Here is a 16,512-nt window from a genome sequence, read left to right on the forward strand (position 1 = left end):
AGTTACTACTATTATATAATTCAAAATCCTAAATCATACAGCTAATACAATTTACTCTGCTTTCATTCAATAATGAAAATATTTCCTTAAGAATTCTGGAAGCTATTAAAATCTTCAGTAAAGAATTTATTATAATTCTAAGACAACATATCCTATGAAGATTGCCCCTTTGGACCAAATTGGCCTCTAATGCCTTATGCCATTTTAGCAAATTTGGGGGGACAGTAAAAGCTCTCTTAACTGACTTCAGTTTACCCAAATCAGAGCATTAGTGACACTATCCATTACCTCTGGTTAAGCACACTGACACCCAAGGAACACTAAATGCTCACATTCTGTAGGTTATTCTCTAATTCCTATTTCTTTTGTATACTTCTGCTCTCACCAGTTGAATTTTACACTTACCAAGAGTCAACTGTGTTTTTTCCCCTGAACTTCTTTATGCCAGTTGTACTCATTATTTTAACGACTAAGTTAAAAAAATACAAAGAAAACTGACAAAATGTACATAGAAAAGAGAATAATTTCTATGTAAACTAAGCTGAATGCTTTGCAAAGACCAAATAAAAATGAGTTACCAGAAGAACTGCTCACCGGGGGAATGGGATGTGGAGGGAGGTGGAAGGGGGGTTCTGGAAGGGAACACATGTACACCCATGACCGATTCATGTCAATGTATAGCAAAACCAATACAATACTGTAAAGTTAAAAAATAGATAAATAAACTAATTTTAAAAAATAAATAAATAAAAGAACTGCTGTTAACTTTTGCGTGGGTGAAACAATTACAAAAGATTAAGAAAAAAAAATCACAGAAAAAAGATGGGTTCTAGTTCATACCATTTTGCAAGAATTTTAAGTTTCTTATTCTGTCTTAAAAAATGAAACTAAAAATTGTAAAAAACAATTTATGGGTGTATTTTATGCAAGACAGTAAGTAGTCTAATCAGAGATGCATATTTAAGAGAGGAAAAAGGGGGAGACTCAGTCTTTCATTAAAAAATTGACAAATGAACACAGTGAAAGGCACTCAGTCATGTCCGACTCTTTGTGACCCCATGGATTATAGTCCACCAGGCTCCTCTGTCCATGGAATTCTCCAGGCAAGAATACTGGAGTACTGGGTAGCCATTCCCTTCTCCAGGGGATCTTTTCAACTCAGGGATTGAAACTGGGTCTCCTGCATTGCACACACGTTCTTTACTGTCTCAGCCACCAGAGAAGCCCATGTGAACATATTTTAAGCTAAAATGAAATATTTCAGATATTTATTTATAAATTCACATGATTCCACACTGACTCTTGATTAATGAAACATCACTATTCCTGATCACACTGGATAAGAGTCCTTATACTGCACAAACAATTCTGACAATATTACAAAACAGATGGAAACAACGATTCCAGTGTTGAAAAGGTATAAAATTACAACTATCTTAATCAAAGAACATTTTAAAATTTACTATAAGATGCATAATCTACAAAGAAGTATGTTTAAGAACATGCTCAACAAATGTAAACAGTACATACAGTACATTAATCACATGATAATAATGAATAATGTTCAAATATAATTTTGACAGTATCATTTCTTAATCTGGTTCATTCTGATACCTTCTGACTTCAGACTGGCTTTTGATTGTCTTGTTCATACTCAATCTTTAAAGTATGTGCTGAGAAATTTAATTCTACCTCAAAAATACCAGATTAACTTTGAAATTTAAAACTGAATTAGAAACTACTTCTTTCTTACTGGTCTTCAAATTATTCTGAATTCACAGCATTGGGCCAGTAGTCTTATATGGACCCAGTAGATTTTTCTTCTGGGTTATTTCAAAACAAAACACAAAGCCCCTGCATCATAAATTAACAAACTCATCTGGTTTAAACTAAGTCACTACTGTACATAATACCAACCACTTCACATAACTATAGCTATGTAAGAAAATGGGCTGAATACAAACTATCACTGGATACAACAAGGAAGTTTATTATTAAAAATTGTATTAAAAATTTCCACCACATGTTTATTTTTTCATCATTTGTCCTTTTCTCCTGAAACTGGAACACAGGTAATAAATTTTGGCATTCTTTGGAGGGTAAAGTCTAGATGCTGTAACAACAATGACTTAATGACTCAATTACAGAACAGGATTTTTAAAAGGCCTAAAGATTCTGTCATTTCTTCACCATTCCTATAGTCAAATGTCTGGTTAACATCTGTGAAAACACACTGACAAAAAACTCAGCATTAGCTTATTGAGGCAACCATTTTCCATCAGCATATTTTAAATATTATTCTATTACTTAAAGTTTTTCTTCAATCGTTCTTTGAAGAAAACAGTTTTAAGATCCTGTAAGCAATTTTATTAGAATAGACTGAATTCATTAATTCACGAAAAGAATATAGAGAATGTAAATCTGTAATCCACTGAAATTTTTATACTGTAATATTTTCACTGCCTTCCTGTCCACCACCCCCTAACACACACACATTTTTAAATTAAGCCTCAATTTTATAGTTATGGTTGAGAATAAAAGTTATAGCATCTAATCTCCCACCAATGTATATATGTACCAAAGATTCTATTTCTCCTTTAAAAATGCTGTGTCAAATGTATCACTTGCTATGCAAAATTCACTTATATAATTACATTAAATATAGTCATGCTTATCTCATCAACAGATGCTTATTAAAAAGAAACAAAACCAAACCAGGAAATGAAACTGCTTGCCTTCTTTAGTAAAAACCAAAAGCTTCCTCACACAACTCCATAAGTATGATGAATGTAAACTCAGCGAGTACAAGCAGGCTATCACTACATTCAGAGACAAAGAATTCAAAAGATACGCTCACTTGAATTCCATACAGCTCTTATTTCATATTCTTTTCAAAAGTAGACTGAGTTATCACACTGAGATAGTTTTGCAATGTTAGCTTTTTACAAATGCATACCTTTTAGCAGCAGATGAAAGAGTTTCTTTTCTTGCGATTGAGACAGAGCTGGTGTGACTTGGTTTTCTGTTTGTACCACTCCCATTGGTTATACAGGACATAGAAATAGCTTCTCGAAGGCCTGGCTGGCCTAGATATGGTTAAGAAAAAAGTTTTAAAATCAAATTTCAAAATATTCCTTAAAGATTAGAGCTTAAAAAGTAAGTCCATTAGTGTTTAGATCTAGTAAGCAGACTGCCCACCCTGCCACAGGCAACATACAAAATTATTTTTTTTTTCAGTAAGCATCAAGTATATAAATAAGAAAGGAGTGAGTGCAAAAAGATAATTATCTGTAAATTGAGACAACTCTATGTGGTATATAAAGTTATAAATTATTTGGAAAAATTATATAAAAACACAATGAACTAGTTATTTCCTCCACAGAATAATGAACTTTGCTAGCTTGTACACCCAACTTTGATTAGCTACATCTCCAGTATTGTCTGTAGTTCAAAAGGAAATGAATAAGATCTGAAGGTCTCAGAGAAACCCATTATGCAGCACACAATATTCTTGTCTGAAGATTTAATCTCATTAAAATAGACCTATAAAAAAGACATGCTAATTTGCTAAATTGCAGCTAGAGTCATTCTCTAACTAAATGGCTTGTTTTTCACACACAGTAGCTTTAAAGGACACGATTCAAAGCTGTGCCTTAAGTAAACCACAACTTCCCACATAATAGCAATTTTCAGAAAGAGCTCAGGTTCTGTTGAAATTTAATCGATTAGAAATCCTAGATATCATAAATCTTGAATCTTAGAATATTGTTCCATATAAATAAAGCATAAATATATGAAATAACCTCTGTTATCTTCATTCAAACAGGAGGAGGACTGGAATACATGCGTGATGAATATGCTGGCATGGTAAGGAAGACATAGTCACAAGATAAAAGAGCCACATCTATTAAGGGTCAAATTTATTTACAAATTTGGAAGTAGAGATTAATTTTGAATTTTTGGACTCAGTTTTCTCACATGAACATAAGAAAATTATATTTGGCCAATCTCATTATTTTTCCTTCATAAAAGCACAGAGAACAAAAACTTTTATGTATAGAGCCTAAAATATTTGACACCCTAGAATGTTACATGTATGATAGTACAGCACTGAATTTCTGACAATAATAAGCCATTGGGAGCCACTTGTGTCAATCATATAAAGTGCTTCCTTAATTTTGAGATTCCTATTCCCTACCTCAGACAGAATGAATCAGAAGAGAGGAAGGAAAAGACCTATAACAATTTATTTTTCAAACTTCCCAGGAAAATTTTCACATATAAGGTAAAATAACCCCCAAACTATGCTAATATCACTGATCATCAGATCTAGTGATGGTCTGCCAAACAGGTGACTTCTTATTACCTCATTTTTTTTTTCTTTTTACTGTAGTAAGACACTCATAAAACGTACCATTTGAACTATTTCAACATGTGCAATTTAGTGGCATTTGGTATATTCACAATGCTGTGCAACCATCACCACTACTCAGGTCCAGAACATTTTTATCACCCCAAACAGAAACCCTATATTCATTCGTCCCCCATGCCCTCCTATCCATCCCCCTAGCCCTTGCCAACCATTAATCTTCATTGTCTCCATAGTTTTGGCTATTCTGAATATTTCATATACATGGAATCACATAATATGTGCTTTTTGTGTGTGGTTTCTCTCACTTAGAACAATGTTTTCAAGGTTCATCCACGTGGCAGCAATGTAAGAGTATTTTATTCTTTATTCTTTTTATGGCTGAATAATATTCCATTTTACAACTATGCCATATTTTGTTTATCCACTCATCTGCTGATGAACATCTGGGTTGTTTTCTCTCTTTGCTGCTGTAAACAGTGCTCCCTTAAACATCTGTATACAAGTTTTCATTTGAACATGTTTTTAATTATTTTGGGTAGAGAGCTAGGAGCTGGATTGCTGGCTCACAGCGTTATGTTCAACTTATTGAGGAAACCCCAAACCCAGCAGCTGCACCATTTTATAATGTTACCAGCAGTGTATGAGGGTTCCAATTTCACATCCTTGCCAACATTTGTTATTTTCAGGGTTTTGTTTTTTTTCAACTGTAGCCATCTCTGGGAATTCAGTGCTACCTCATCATGGTTTTGATTTGCATTTCCCTAATACTGAGAATCTTTTACTGGGTTTGCTGGCCCTCTGTATATCTTTGGAGAACTATCTATTCAAGATCTTTGACTATTTTTCAGTAAGAATATACAATGCAAATTGTTCACAGTGCTCTCTACATACATGTAGAAACTGAAATCCCAGTGTATTCCTCTTACATTACACATTCCTCTATATTACACATAGAAATGTAAAACAGCACCCCATGCACACCCATGCGCACACACTCCTGGTGTACAAAACAGTACTGGCGGTTTCTCAAAAAATTAAACATGAAAGGACCAACTGATCTGCCAATTCCAATTCCAGGTATATACACCCCCAAAAATTGAAAGCAGGAAGTCAGGCAGGTATCTGTATACCCGTATTCATAGCAGCATTATCCACATAGCCAAAAAGGTAATGCTCAAAATTCTCCAAGCCAGGTTTCAACAGTACGTGAACCGTGAACCTCCAGATGTTCAAGCTGGTTTTAGAAAAGGCAGAGGAACCAGAGATCAAATTGCCAACATCCGCTGGATCATAGAAAAAGCAAAAGAGTTCCAGAAAAACATCTATTTCTGCTTTATTGACTATGCTAAAGCCTTTGACTGTGTGGACTACAACAAACTCTGGAAAATTCTTAAAGAGATGGGAATACCAGACCACCTGACCTGCCTCTTGAGAAATCTGTATGCAGGTCAGGAAGCAACAGTTAGAACTGGACATGGAATAACAGACTGGTTCCAAATCGGGAAAGGAGTACATCAAGGCTGTATATTGTCACCCTGCTTATTTAACTTATATGCAGCGAACATAATGAGAAACGATGGGCTGGATGAAACACAAGCTAGAATCAAGATTGCTGGGAGAAATATCAATAACCTCAGATATGCAGATGACACCACCCTTATGGCAGAAAGTGAAGAACTAAAGAGCCTCTTGATGAAAGTGAAAGAGGAGAGTGAAAAAGTTGGCTTAAAGTTCAACGTTCAAAAACGAAGATCATGGCATCTGGTCCCATCACTTCATGGCAGATAGATGGGGAAACAGTGACAGACTTAATTTTTTTGGACTCCAAAATCGCTGCAGATGGTGACTGTAGCCATGAAATTAAAACACGCCTGCTCCTTGGAAGAAAAGCTATGACCAACCTAGACAGCATATTAAAAAGCAGAGACATTACTTTGCCAACATAGGTCTGTCTAGTCAAAGCTATGGTTTTTCCAGCAGTCATGTACGGATGTGAGAGTTGGATTATAAAGAAAGCTGAGCGCTGAGGAATTGATGCTTTTGAACTGTGGTGTTGGAGAATCCCTTGGACAGCAAGGAGATCCAATCAATCCATCCCAAAGGAAATCAGTCCTGAATATTCATTGGAAGGACTGATGCTAAAGCTGAAACTCCAATACTCTGGCCATTTGATACGAAGAACTGACTCATGCGCAAAGACCCTGATGCTGGGAAAGACTGAAGGCAGGAGAAGGGGACGACAGAGGACGAGAGGGTTGGATGGCATCACCGACTCAATGGACATGAGTTTGAGTAAATTATGGGAGTTGGTGATGGAGAGGGAGGCCACGGGTTTGCAAAGAATTGGACAGGACTGAGCGACTGAATTGAACTGACCCAAATGCCCATTGACAAATGAATGGTATACATATACAATGGAATATTAGTTATCCTAATAAAGAAATGAAATTATAAAACATGTTATAACATGGATGAACCTTGAAGACATTATTCAAAGTGAAATGAGCCAGATAAGAAGAAAAGGGCAACCGTCGTATTTCAATTATACTAGATACCTGGAGGAGTTAAATTCATATAAACAGAAAACAAAATGGTGTTCGCTAGAAAAAAAAAACAAAATGGGGGTGGGAGAAAAGGAAAGGAGTAGATGGATGCACAGCTTCAGTTTGGGAAGATAAGAGAGTTCTAGAGATGGACGGTGGTGAAGGTTACACAACCAACGTGAATGTAATTAATGCCACTGAACTGTATACCTAAAAATGGTTAAAAGTAGTAAATTTTATGCTATGTATTTTACAATAAAATATGTTAAAAAAAACCCAACATATCATCAACGTTTCGAAGTCCTCCAGTTTACTGTTCAATTCTTCAAATGCTTTCAAGATATCTTGTGAAATTACCATCCATCTCCACATGATTACATGGCAGTGTTATGCCTTACAGTTTTGATCAGTCTCAGAAGGCTCTCTTGCCGCATCCTAGATACTTACTTCAAAAAGATGAGATATATTATGATGTATTGGCCATTTTGAGATATATATATTAATATAATGGCTTCCTTTTTATTATTCACTATAAAGGTTTCCAAGTACTAAGCCAGTTATAAAGTATACAGAGTAATAACAGTTTTAAAAATTGAAATATCTTTGCAATTATCTAGTTATTTTATTATCTTTATTATGCAAAATAAATGAAAAATAGAAAAATGAAGATGCTGATATGAATAAGATGGTAGGTCTCAAAAAACATACTATATGACTGAAAATTATCAAGTACTCTATGTTGAAAATGACAAATCTTTAGTCTAACTTGAACTCTCACTGAATCTGGTTGACTGTATAAGCATGCGTGAACGAGAACAAAATTAAAAACACTGGAGAAGTTTTGGAGCCACACCACAGACAGAAGTACAAATCATTTTATTATATTTTTAACATGTTTATCAGAACCCTGCCAATATACTCATGATATAAGTCTTTCAGGAAGGAATTATACATTAGTGTTCTCTTTCAGAAAAACTGGAGTGTAGCAGTGAGATAGGCCACTAATCAATACTTATTTTTAAATTCTGTCTTTTTTTTAAGTCTATTGAATTTGTTACAATATTGCTTCTGTTTTATGTTTTTTGGGGTTTTTTTGACTGCAAGACATGTGAGATTTTACCTCCCCAACCAGTGATTGAACCCATACCCACTGTGTTGGACGTCTTAACCACTGGACCGCCAGGGAAGCACCCTGAATTTTCTGTTTTAAATTATTTTAGAACTTCTTTTACAAACAAACATGTAAACAGAGAACAGCTACTTCATGTTCTTTTACCTCAAGGATAAAGAAGACTGTATTTCATACACACCAAGCTAGCAATTATCTCCAAAGGAAAAACAAACACATTCTCCCAGTTAATATAAATGGGATACTCTCTTTAGTTTTAGTCTGATTATGGTCACAATTCGCATGAAGAGTACTAAGTCCTCTGTAACTCATTTAGAATTTAATAACTGTATGTATTCTACTTGCTAAACACCAACTTTATTGGCATTGTTCAAAATATACATACATAACTTGGTATGTATAATTCATAAATACATCCAGCTGTCCTTTGGCAACCATGGGAGACTGGTTCTGGGACACCCTCCCTCTCCCACAGATATGAAAATCCACAGACACTCAAGTCCGTGGGCCAACTGTACTATGCCATTTTATTAGGGACTTAAGTGTCTTTGCATTTTGAGCATCCCCCTCAGGGGTCCTGGAACGAATCTCCTAAGAATACTAATGGATGACTGTATACTCAAAACAACTCTTGATTCTGTATTTCCCCTAATTACCCTAACCCTGACACGTGTACCCACCCACCTCCATTCCAAGTTTAATATTTGGAAAACAGCCAATAGTCTACACTTTCCAATCTGCACCTTACCCTTCTACAACCTGATTATCATCTAACCACTTCACAGAAACTTTTCTTGTGAAGATCACCAGTGACTTCTTTTTCACTAAATTCAATGAATATTTTTCAGTCGTTACCTTGCTTAACTTTTCTTCATCATCTAATACTGCTGATCTTTCAGGAAAGAACAGTATTTAGGCAATGACAATGTCCTTAGTTTCTAGGACACTGCCCTTGCCTGAATTTCTTCTTAGCTCTGATTTCTTCTCACTCGCATTTGCTGGATATTCTTTTCTTGCTCAGATTTTATATTTTGGCCTTCAGTTATCTTGACACCATCATACCCTTTTTATAATTTTTTACATCTAACTGCTATTGAATACCTCCTCATGAACTTATGTGCCCCTCCTCCCACCAAACAATACAATTAAAAACCAGGACTCTGTGATACATCTTATTCATGGTGAAAGGCATTAACACCCGTTCACTATACAAACCAGAAAATAAGAAATCAGTTTTGATTCCTCCACATTCTTACTGCCAACGTTCAATGGCAATGAATGGATGACTAAGAGCTCTGCTGCATCTATCATTCTTAAAAAAAAAAAAAAAAATTTCCCTCCAGTTCTGTTCAGAGAAAATCGGCATACAATAAGTTGTACATAAAGTGCGGTGGTGGTTTAGTCTCTAAGTCGCGCCCGACTCTTGCGACCCCATGGACTGTAGCCCGTCAGGCTCCTCTGTCTATGGGATTTTCCAGGCAAGAATACTGGAGTGGATTGCCATTTCCTTCTCCAAGGGATCTTTCCAACCCAGGAATCGACCCAGATCTCCTGCATTGCAGGCAGATTCTCTATTGATTGAGCATGAGGGAAGCTCACATAAAGTGTACGATTTATTAACAGTAAGTTTTTCATACTTATGTCCCTGCGAAATAATCACCACAGTCAGAATAATGAATGTGGCCATCAACTCTCTAAAGTTTCCTTCTGTCCCTCTGTGATTCATTACTCTCTCCCTCACTCTTGTCCACAGGCAACCACTGATCTACTTCCTATCACTATAGATTAGTTTGCATTTCTAGAATTTTATATAAATGGAATAATACAGTGTATATCTCTTTTGCCTGCCTTTTAAAATTCAGCATTATTATTTGGTAAGTGTATCAGCAGATTAGTCTTTTCTATAGCTCAATACTATCCCATCATATGGATATCACAATGTTTTAATTCACTTATTCATTTACCTGTTGGCATTTGGATTGTTTCCAGTTATCTATATTGCAAATAAAGCTACAATGAACAAAACTGTACAAGTCTTTGAGTGGACATATGCTTTCATTTCTCAAAGGTAAAGACATTTATTTTCAAGACAGTCTTTGGAAGAAGAGATTTAAAAACTCTAATGAAGTTCAAATAATTCAGTTTTCTATTATTTGTACTCATTGTGTCCTATTTAAGACATCTTTGGCAAACAAACAAAAAGACATCTTTGCCAAACCAAGGACACCAAGATTTTCTCCTACTATGTATTTTTTTTTATAGAATTTTTAATGGCCTTAGTCCTCACATTGAGGTCTATGATCCATTTTTACTTAAACCATTTATAATAACCTGTAACTCTAGCTGGAAATCTTACTTGTTGTATGATTCTTGTCCGTATCACCATGCTTAACATTCTGCTTGAATCCTAGAAAATACTTAATATCTAAATGACTAAATGAATGCATTCTTTGCCACTACTGCCTCAAATTTCTCTTCTGGATTATGATCAGTTTATCTCTATTCTCCCTTCTAGCAGTGTTATGACCTTGTTCTTAAAACATCCTGTATAATGTGTCAGAAATCCTTCTAAAACATGCTATGTATCTTTGAATTTAACATGCCATCAATTGTAATATATACCATTATCATGAACAGCACCAAAAGAAGTGCTGCTTATAAGAACTGTAAGACACAATCAACAGTAAGATACACTGCAATTCCAGAGATGTTAAAATACAAGAAATACAGCCATCTTAGAATTAATGGATTAATGTAAATCTAACCTGTCATTACTTAATTTAAAATCCTTTAATGGCTCTCCAGTGTCCTCAGGATAAAAACTAAATTCCTTAGCAAGGCATAAGAAAATCTTTCACTATGGGCTCTCTTCACCAGTTGAAGCTCATTTTTGACACTCCCAACTTCACACCTCATACTTCTGTTTATTTTAAACTTCCAAACTAAGTACTTTTTACTCCTTTACACTTTGCTCCTGGATGGTCCTTCTCTCTGTAATACACTAGTCACCTCTGCTTGCCTAAATTAACATATATTCATTACCCATTTACCCACCAAATATTTACTCAAGGACTATTATTATCCTAGCCTTGTGTTTACAGGAGAATATAAGGGAGCCAGGAGCATCAGGGAATTAAAATCTTGCAAGAAAATCACACTAGCACTGAAAACATAAAGTAAATACAGCAACAAAATGATATGAACAGAGTATCATACAAGTACAGAGAAAAGACACACAATTCTGTAAGGATGATTAAAGACACAGAGCTCAAGAATGGCTTCCTAGAAAAAAATGCAGAACGGTCTTAAAGAATAAGTAAGAGGTAGCCAGGTAAATGCGAGGTGATAAGATACATGGATCTTTATCCAGTATGTGTAAAGGAACAGAAAGAAGGTAAAGTGGGGTATGTAAGTGGGCATAGCATGGGGGTGGGGTGGAAAAAAAGCTCTTTATGTGGTGAGAATGTAGAACAAGAAAAAGCAGAGTCCAGATGGTAAAGTCCAGATGGTAGAGGTAAGGAGGAGTTAGATTATGGAGATTTTATCTGTAGGAAATAGAGACTACCAAAGATGTCTATTAAGCTGAAAAAAATACTGAGCTCATCCTAGCTGGCTGTATGAAGAGTAGATTTCAGGGCAGTGGTCTAAGCATAGCATGATGGGGACCTGAAATAAGAGCTAAGTAGCATAAATAGAAAGGAAAACGAAGTTGTAAGAAATATTTAGGTCTTAAAAGATAATGATTTCAGCTTGGGGACATTTTATATTTATGAATTCTGAGGGACATAGAAGCAGAACAATCTAGTAAGTAGATAATTCTTAACTGCTCGCTCCAGTACTCTTGCCTGGAAAATCCCATGGACGGAGGAGCCAGGTAGGCTGTAGCCCATGGGGTCGCTAGGATTCGGACACAACTGAGTGACTTCACTTTCACTTTTCACTTTCATGCACTGGAGAAGGAGATGGCAACCCACTCCAGTGTTCTTGCCTGGAGAATCCCAGGGACGGGGGAGCCTGGTGGGCTGCCGTCTATGGGGTCGCACAGAGTTGGACACGACTGAAGTGACTTAGCAGCAAGTCTAGAATATAGATTAACAATTTGGGAACTGGTACCAGTAGGTGGATGTTAAGATCATAAAGGAAGATGAATGCTGATGTCACCTCCTGCAAGGAATCTTCAACTCCAGTTTCAGTTAGGTGCTCCCATAACACCTTAAGTTTACCTTTTTAATATCAATTATTATATAGTTTCATAATTATTGGCTTAGCTGTCTTCTCACTTTACCTAAGGCCCAGTGGAAGCAAAGTCAGTGCCTTTTTTATTTCTTTAATCTCCAGCACCTAAAATAGTGACTGGTGCATTGAAAAGATGAAGGAAAGAGACACAATACGGTAAGTGGCATAGAAGAGTATTAATATTAATTATCAAGCACTTGCTAATATTGTTATCCTAAGTGTTTTATAATTATTATGTCCTTTAATCTTCAATATAATCCTAAAAAGGATATACTATTATCATTCCAGTTTTGCTGATGAAATAACCGAGGCCTAGAGAGATTATTAACTTGCTCAAGGTTATATTAATTATAGTAGAGGGTGAAATCAAGATATGAGTCCAGGGAGAAGGAATGGTTAGGTAATAAGTGGAAAGAAGTAACTCTGTCTTATGGAGAGTGACATTTTGAGCTATGCCAGGATAACAGATAGGAATTCACCAGATGGTAGTGGGGGAAAGAAAATTCTAAGCAGAGAATAGTACTAAATCATTAAGGTCCCCAGATACTTACGTTAAGTAGCAAGAAGAGACAAAAGATTTTCATGGTCACTGTCCATCCTACAGTTTAATTTTAAGTAACTCTTAGTGCCAGGAATCCTTAGTATTTGGATAAAAGGGTGAATGATCTCCCACAGTAGAGGCAATGAGTTATGTAAAGCAGAGGCAAAAAACAAAAAGGAACTGTGGGTGAAGGCTTGTTTTTTGGCTGAAAAGTCTAAAATGTATTCTTTGAAATTTAGAATATTAGGAACCTAAGTGGAAGAAAGGAGCATAAAAATGATTGCAGTTACACAAATTTATGACTAAATGCATCATTAGCTACACACACACACACACGTATGTTTATATATACACAGCCCTTCTCCCAAGGCTTGGGCATTATCAAGTATGAGCCATAAGCCTCTCAAAGATTAGCCTGCAAGACTGGAAGACTGGAAGCAACAGTGACCTCTAATAACCAAAGGTACAAAAGTAGTCCTACTTCTGAGCAGAAATCCAGTTCAAATAAGAGAAATTAGGCTAAAAGCGTATAAACCAAGAATTACTAATTTAGTTTTAATTACAGTTTCAGTTTTAACCATCATAATGCCAGAGTTGAAGGCCAATGAATAAATTTTATACTTTATTTTACTTTATTGTGACAGAAGGATGCTAATCATCACTGTTTATATTTCTTGATGACAAACCTAAGCAGATGATCTTTCTGACATTTTAGCCTAACAGTTCCTAAATACTAATGAATTTCACTGAACTCTACACTCACACAGTAAAGTTATCACTAGGGACTGCTGCCAAGTGTTACAAATCTGAAATGCATCTTGCTACCCTCATCTGTAACATCCTCTTATTCTTGCATCTATCCCAATCCCTCCATCCAAAGACTAACTTTTAAAATAACTTCCTACTCTATAGCTTTCTTCTTCCTGCATTTATTTTAACAAGCATTTATTGAGTCACCCCAAGGCTAGTTATGTAAGAAACTGTTCCTGCCTCCAAATAGTTTATAATCTCGCAGGAGCAACACACACACACACATATATATATACACCAACAGAACCACACAATAAAATTTTTAAACAACTCCAAGAAGAGACCAAAAATAGATCATTTTCAGGAATTCATTTGAGGCCCTAAAGGATGAGAAAATTTTTGATCAGGAGAAGGGTCAAGATGGTCTATGACGAAAACTTTCAGTTCACACTCACCTCTTCCACTCTCTTCACGTTTTCAAGCTCCCTGCCACTTTTTTCAATTTGTCAATTAAACTTTGCTTCATTCTTTGAAAAGATTGAGGACTACATGTACTTTATCAAATTTTCTCTCTTCCATTTGGAATTTTATCCATACTTTTCTTCTTTCCTCTTATCTCACAGGAAGGTGTACTTTAGTCTTAACTCTTGGCCATTAATTTTAAAGGGTATTCTGAGTAGAAATGACCAAAGAGTATTTGACTCTCATGGAGAAATGGAGCTCTGTAAATGGTAATTGCTGCCTTGTCTGAGGCAATATCCACCCGTTTACTTTCATATACAAAGAGCAGCTTAGAAGTCTTTGATGTGTTGTCAAAATAATAAGATACTCTCCCATCCCCTACCACAATTATGCATCATTTTAGCTTAAGGGCCCCATCAAGGAAATTCACTCCTTCTAACCTGATTAAAGGAATTTACTTATTAACAACATTTTCAGCAAACTCATGACCATCTCTTGTCTTCTCCCAAATGTTATTTACAGTAAGAGCCAAATGATACAGATCTGGGCCTGTATACTATCCTAGATTCTGTATAATTAGCAATGTTTCTTTTAGAGAACTGACATCCTCTAAATTTCAATCTTGCCTCTGGGTTCTCTCATTTCTCAAGCAGCAGTCATAATGCTTGATTTTTCTGACTTACCAGCAGTTTCCTGGTTTAAAATGACGGTTTCCCACCTTTAGATAATTTGACTCATGAGCTTTTATACCATTGTGTACTAACAGCTTGTCTTCACATATTGCCACTGGGTTATAGTCTCAAATTACATTCATTTGGTCACCCCAAGAGGTCTTAATGGGTTTCCCAGGCACCAGCTGTGACATAATTTGTCTTCCTGGCAGTTAAAACTGCCAGAGCGTTCCCTGGGCCTTCCCTTTTGCTCCAAAGTACAGGTAATTTTTTTTTTTTGGCAAGGATTCAGCTGCAACTGGTGTATATATTATGAACATATGTCGTCAAAAGGAAAGAATTCTCCAACAGAAGAGAAGGTATATGAGAAATTTAAATGACTGGCCACGTTAAAAACTACTGGGAAAACTTTCTACCTCAGTTAAGTGTCTGACATAATATGTTCAAGAAAAAATGAGGTTTAGCTTTTAATACTGCTGGCATACTGGAGAGGACAAACTAAAAGGACAGAACTAAAAATATTGAAATGACTAGTTAGGTGTGTTTCTGATTCTGGCATTAACTGAATGGCAATACTACTATGAAGTGGCAGAGAATGTCATTAAACCATTAGCATACACATTTAGTTTTAGCCACACCTGCAGCCAAGTCATGTTTCCACATCACCACCACCTAGCAAAAGTATGCAATAGTTGTCTTCAACAATAAGGAAGTTGGCCTATACTTCTGACCATAGCTTCATAAAATCTTATTACCTACTTATCTATTGCAGTTTACTCTTACCTCTAAAGAAAAGTCCACTAGAAGTTCTAAATATCTTAAGAAGATGGTAACGATTACTGTCCTGTAGTAATTTGTGTGAAAGTAAATACTACAAATCCTCATTTTGCAAGGGACTAAAAAATTTCATGTATAAAGCTGTACTATAGTATCAGGAATGATTTCACTATTTTTTTTAATTGAGGTATAATTGACATATAACAGTAATTTCAGATCGCTTACTGTTTAATTGAAAGAAAAAATACAAAATCTCTGCAAAATAATTTCACTGCTTTCTCAAAATTTTTTCAAAAATTTTTTGCATTTGTTAGAAAATACTTTGCTTTAAGTGTTTACTTCAAATATTTACAGTATTAATATATTAATTCTGTTTTATGTCAAAACTGATAGTTGATCTTTTTAAGGTTATATACAAATGACAACAGCGAAAATTCACTTAATATTTGCCAATTACTTTCTATACTATAATATATATAAATTTGGAGATAAAATCGCTCAGAATTGCAAATAAAATTAACAAAACTTTATGTATTTCTCTTGAAGTTTTAGTATCAATATTAGAAAACAAATGGTCAGGCAAATTTTTTCACTAATGGGAAACAGTAATAAATTCTTAATGAATTATGCTCATTTCTTAATTAATAGTTCCCAAATTATTATATAATCAACCCTCCCCCATCAATCCATTTTATAGCCAGCAATTCAAAGTCTGTGTCTAAGGTAACAAAGTAACTTAAAGAATATTCACTAGTGGACTCCATTTCAAAAAGTGAACCATATCAGCATATTATAAGAATGGCAGTCAAATTAAACTTACAAGGTAGAATTAATGGAAAGGAACTTAGTATCTCTCTAATTAATAAAGTTATTAATAAGAATTAATAATCAGTACTATGTGGAAAGAAAAGTTCCAATGTAGAAACTGCAGATGGTTCCAGAACTGGATAAATCTCCACTGAAGAGACTGTAACAAAGCTGATCCTAAATTCACTTTAGATACAAAGAAATAATGAAGGACAAGTAGAATA

The 16,512-nt window shown here is 35.3% G+C and overlaps 1 protein-coding gene across 16 annotated transcripts in view; it reads right to left on the reverse strand.

The window, feature by feature from the left end:
* Positions 1-16,512, reverse strand: part of EML4 (EMAP like 4) — a 153,686-nt gene that overhangs the window by 66,842 nt on the left and 70,332 nt on the right. For all 16 annotated transcript variants that reach the window (XR_014082502.1, XR_014082504.1, XR_014082500.1 and 13 more), the window contains exon 3: positions 2,957-3,086. Coding sequence is in view for 9 of the 16 variants with exons in the window: in XM_081591997.1 (XP_081448123.1) it covers positions 2,957-3,086 (130 nt within the window). In the remaining 7 variants the exon portion in view is untranslated. The remainder of the gene's footprint in view (positions 1-2,956; positions 3,087-16,512) is intronic.

Source organism: Giraffa tippelskirchi, chromosome 4 (genome assembly GCF_054371585.1).
Source record: "Giraffa tippelskirchi isolate mGirTip1 chromosome 4, T2T-mGirTip1v1.2.pri, whole genome shotgun sequence".
Classification (NCBI taxonomy): Eukaryota; Metazoa; Chordata; class Mammalia; order Artiodactyla; family Giraffidae; genus Giraffa; species Giraffa tippelskirchi.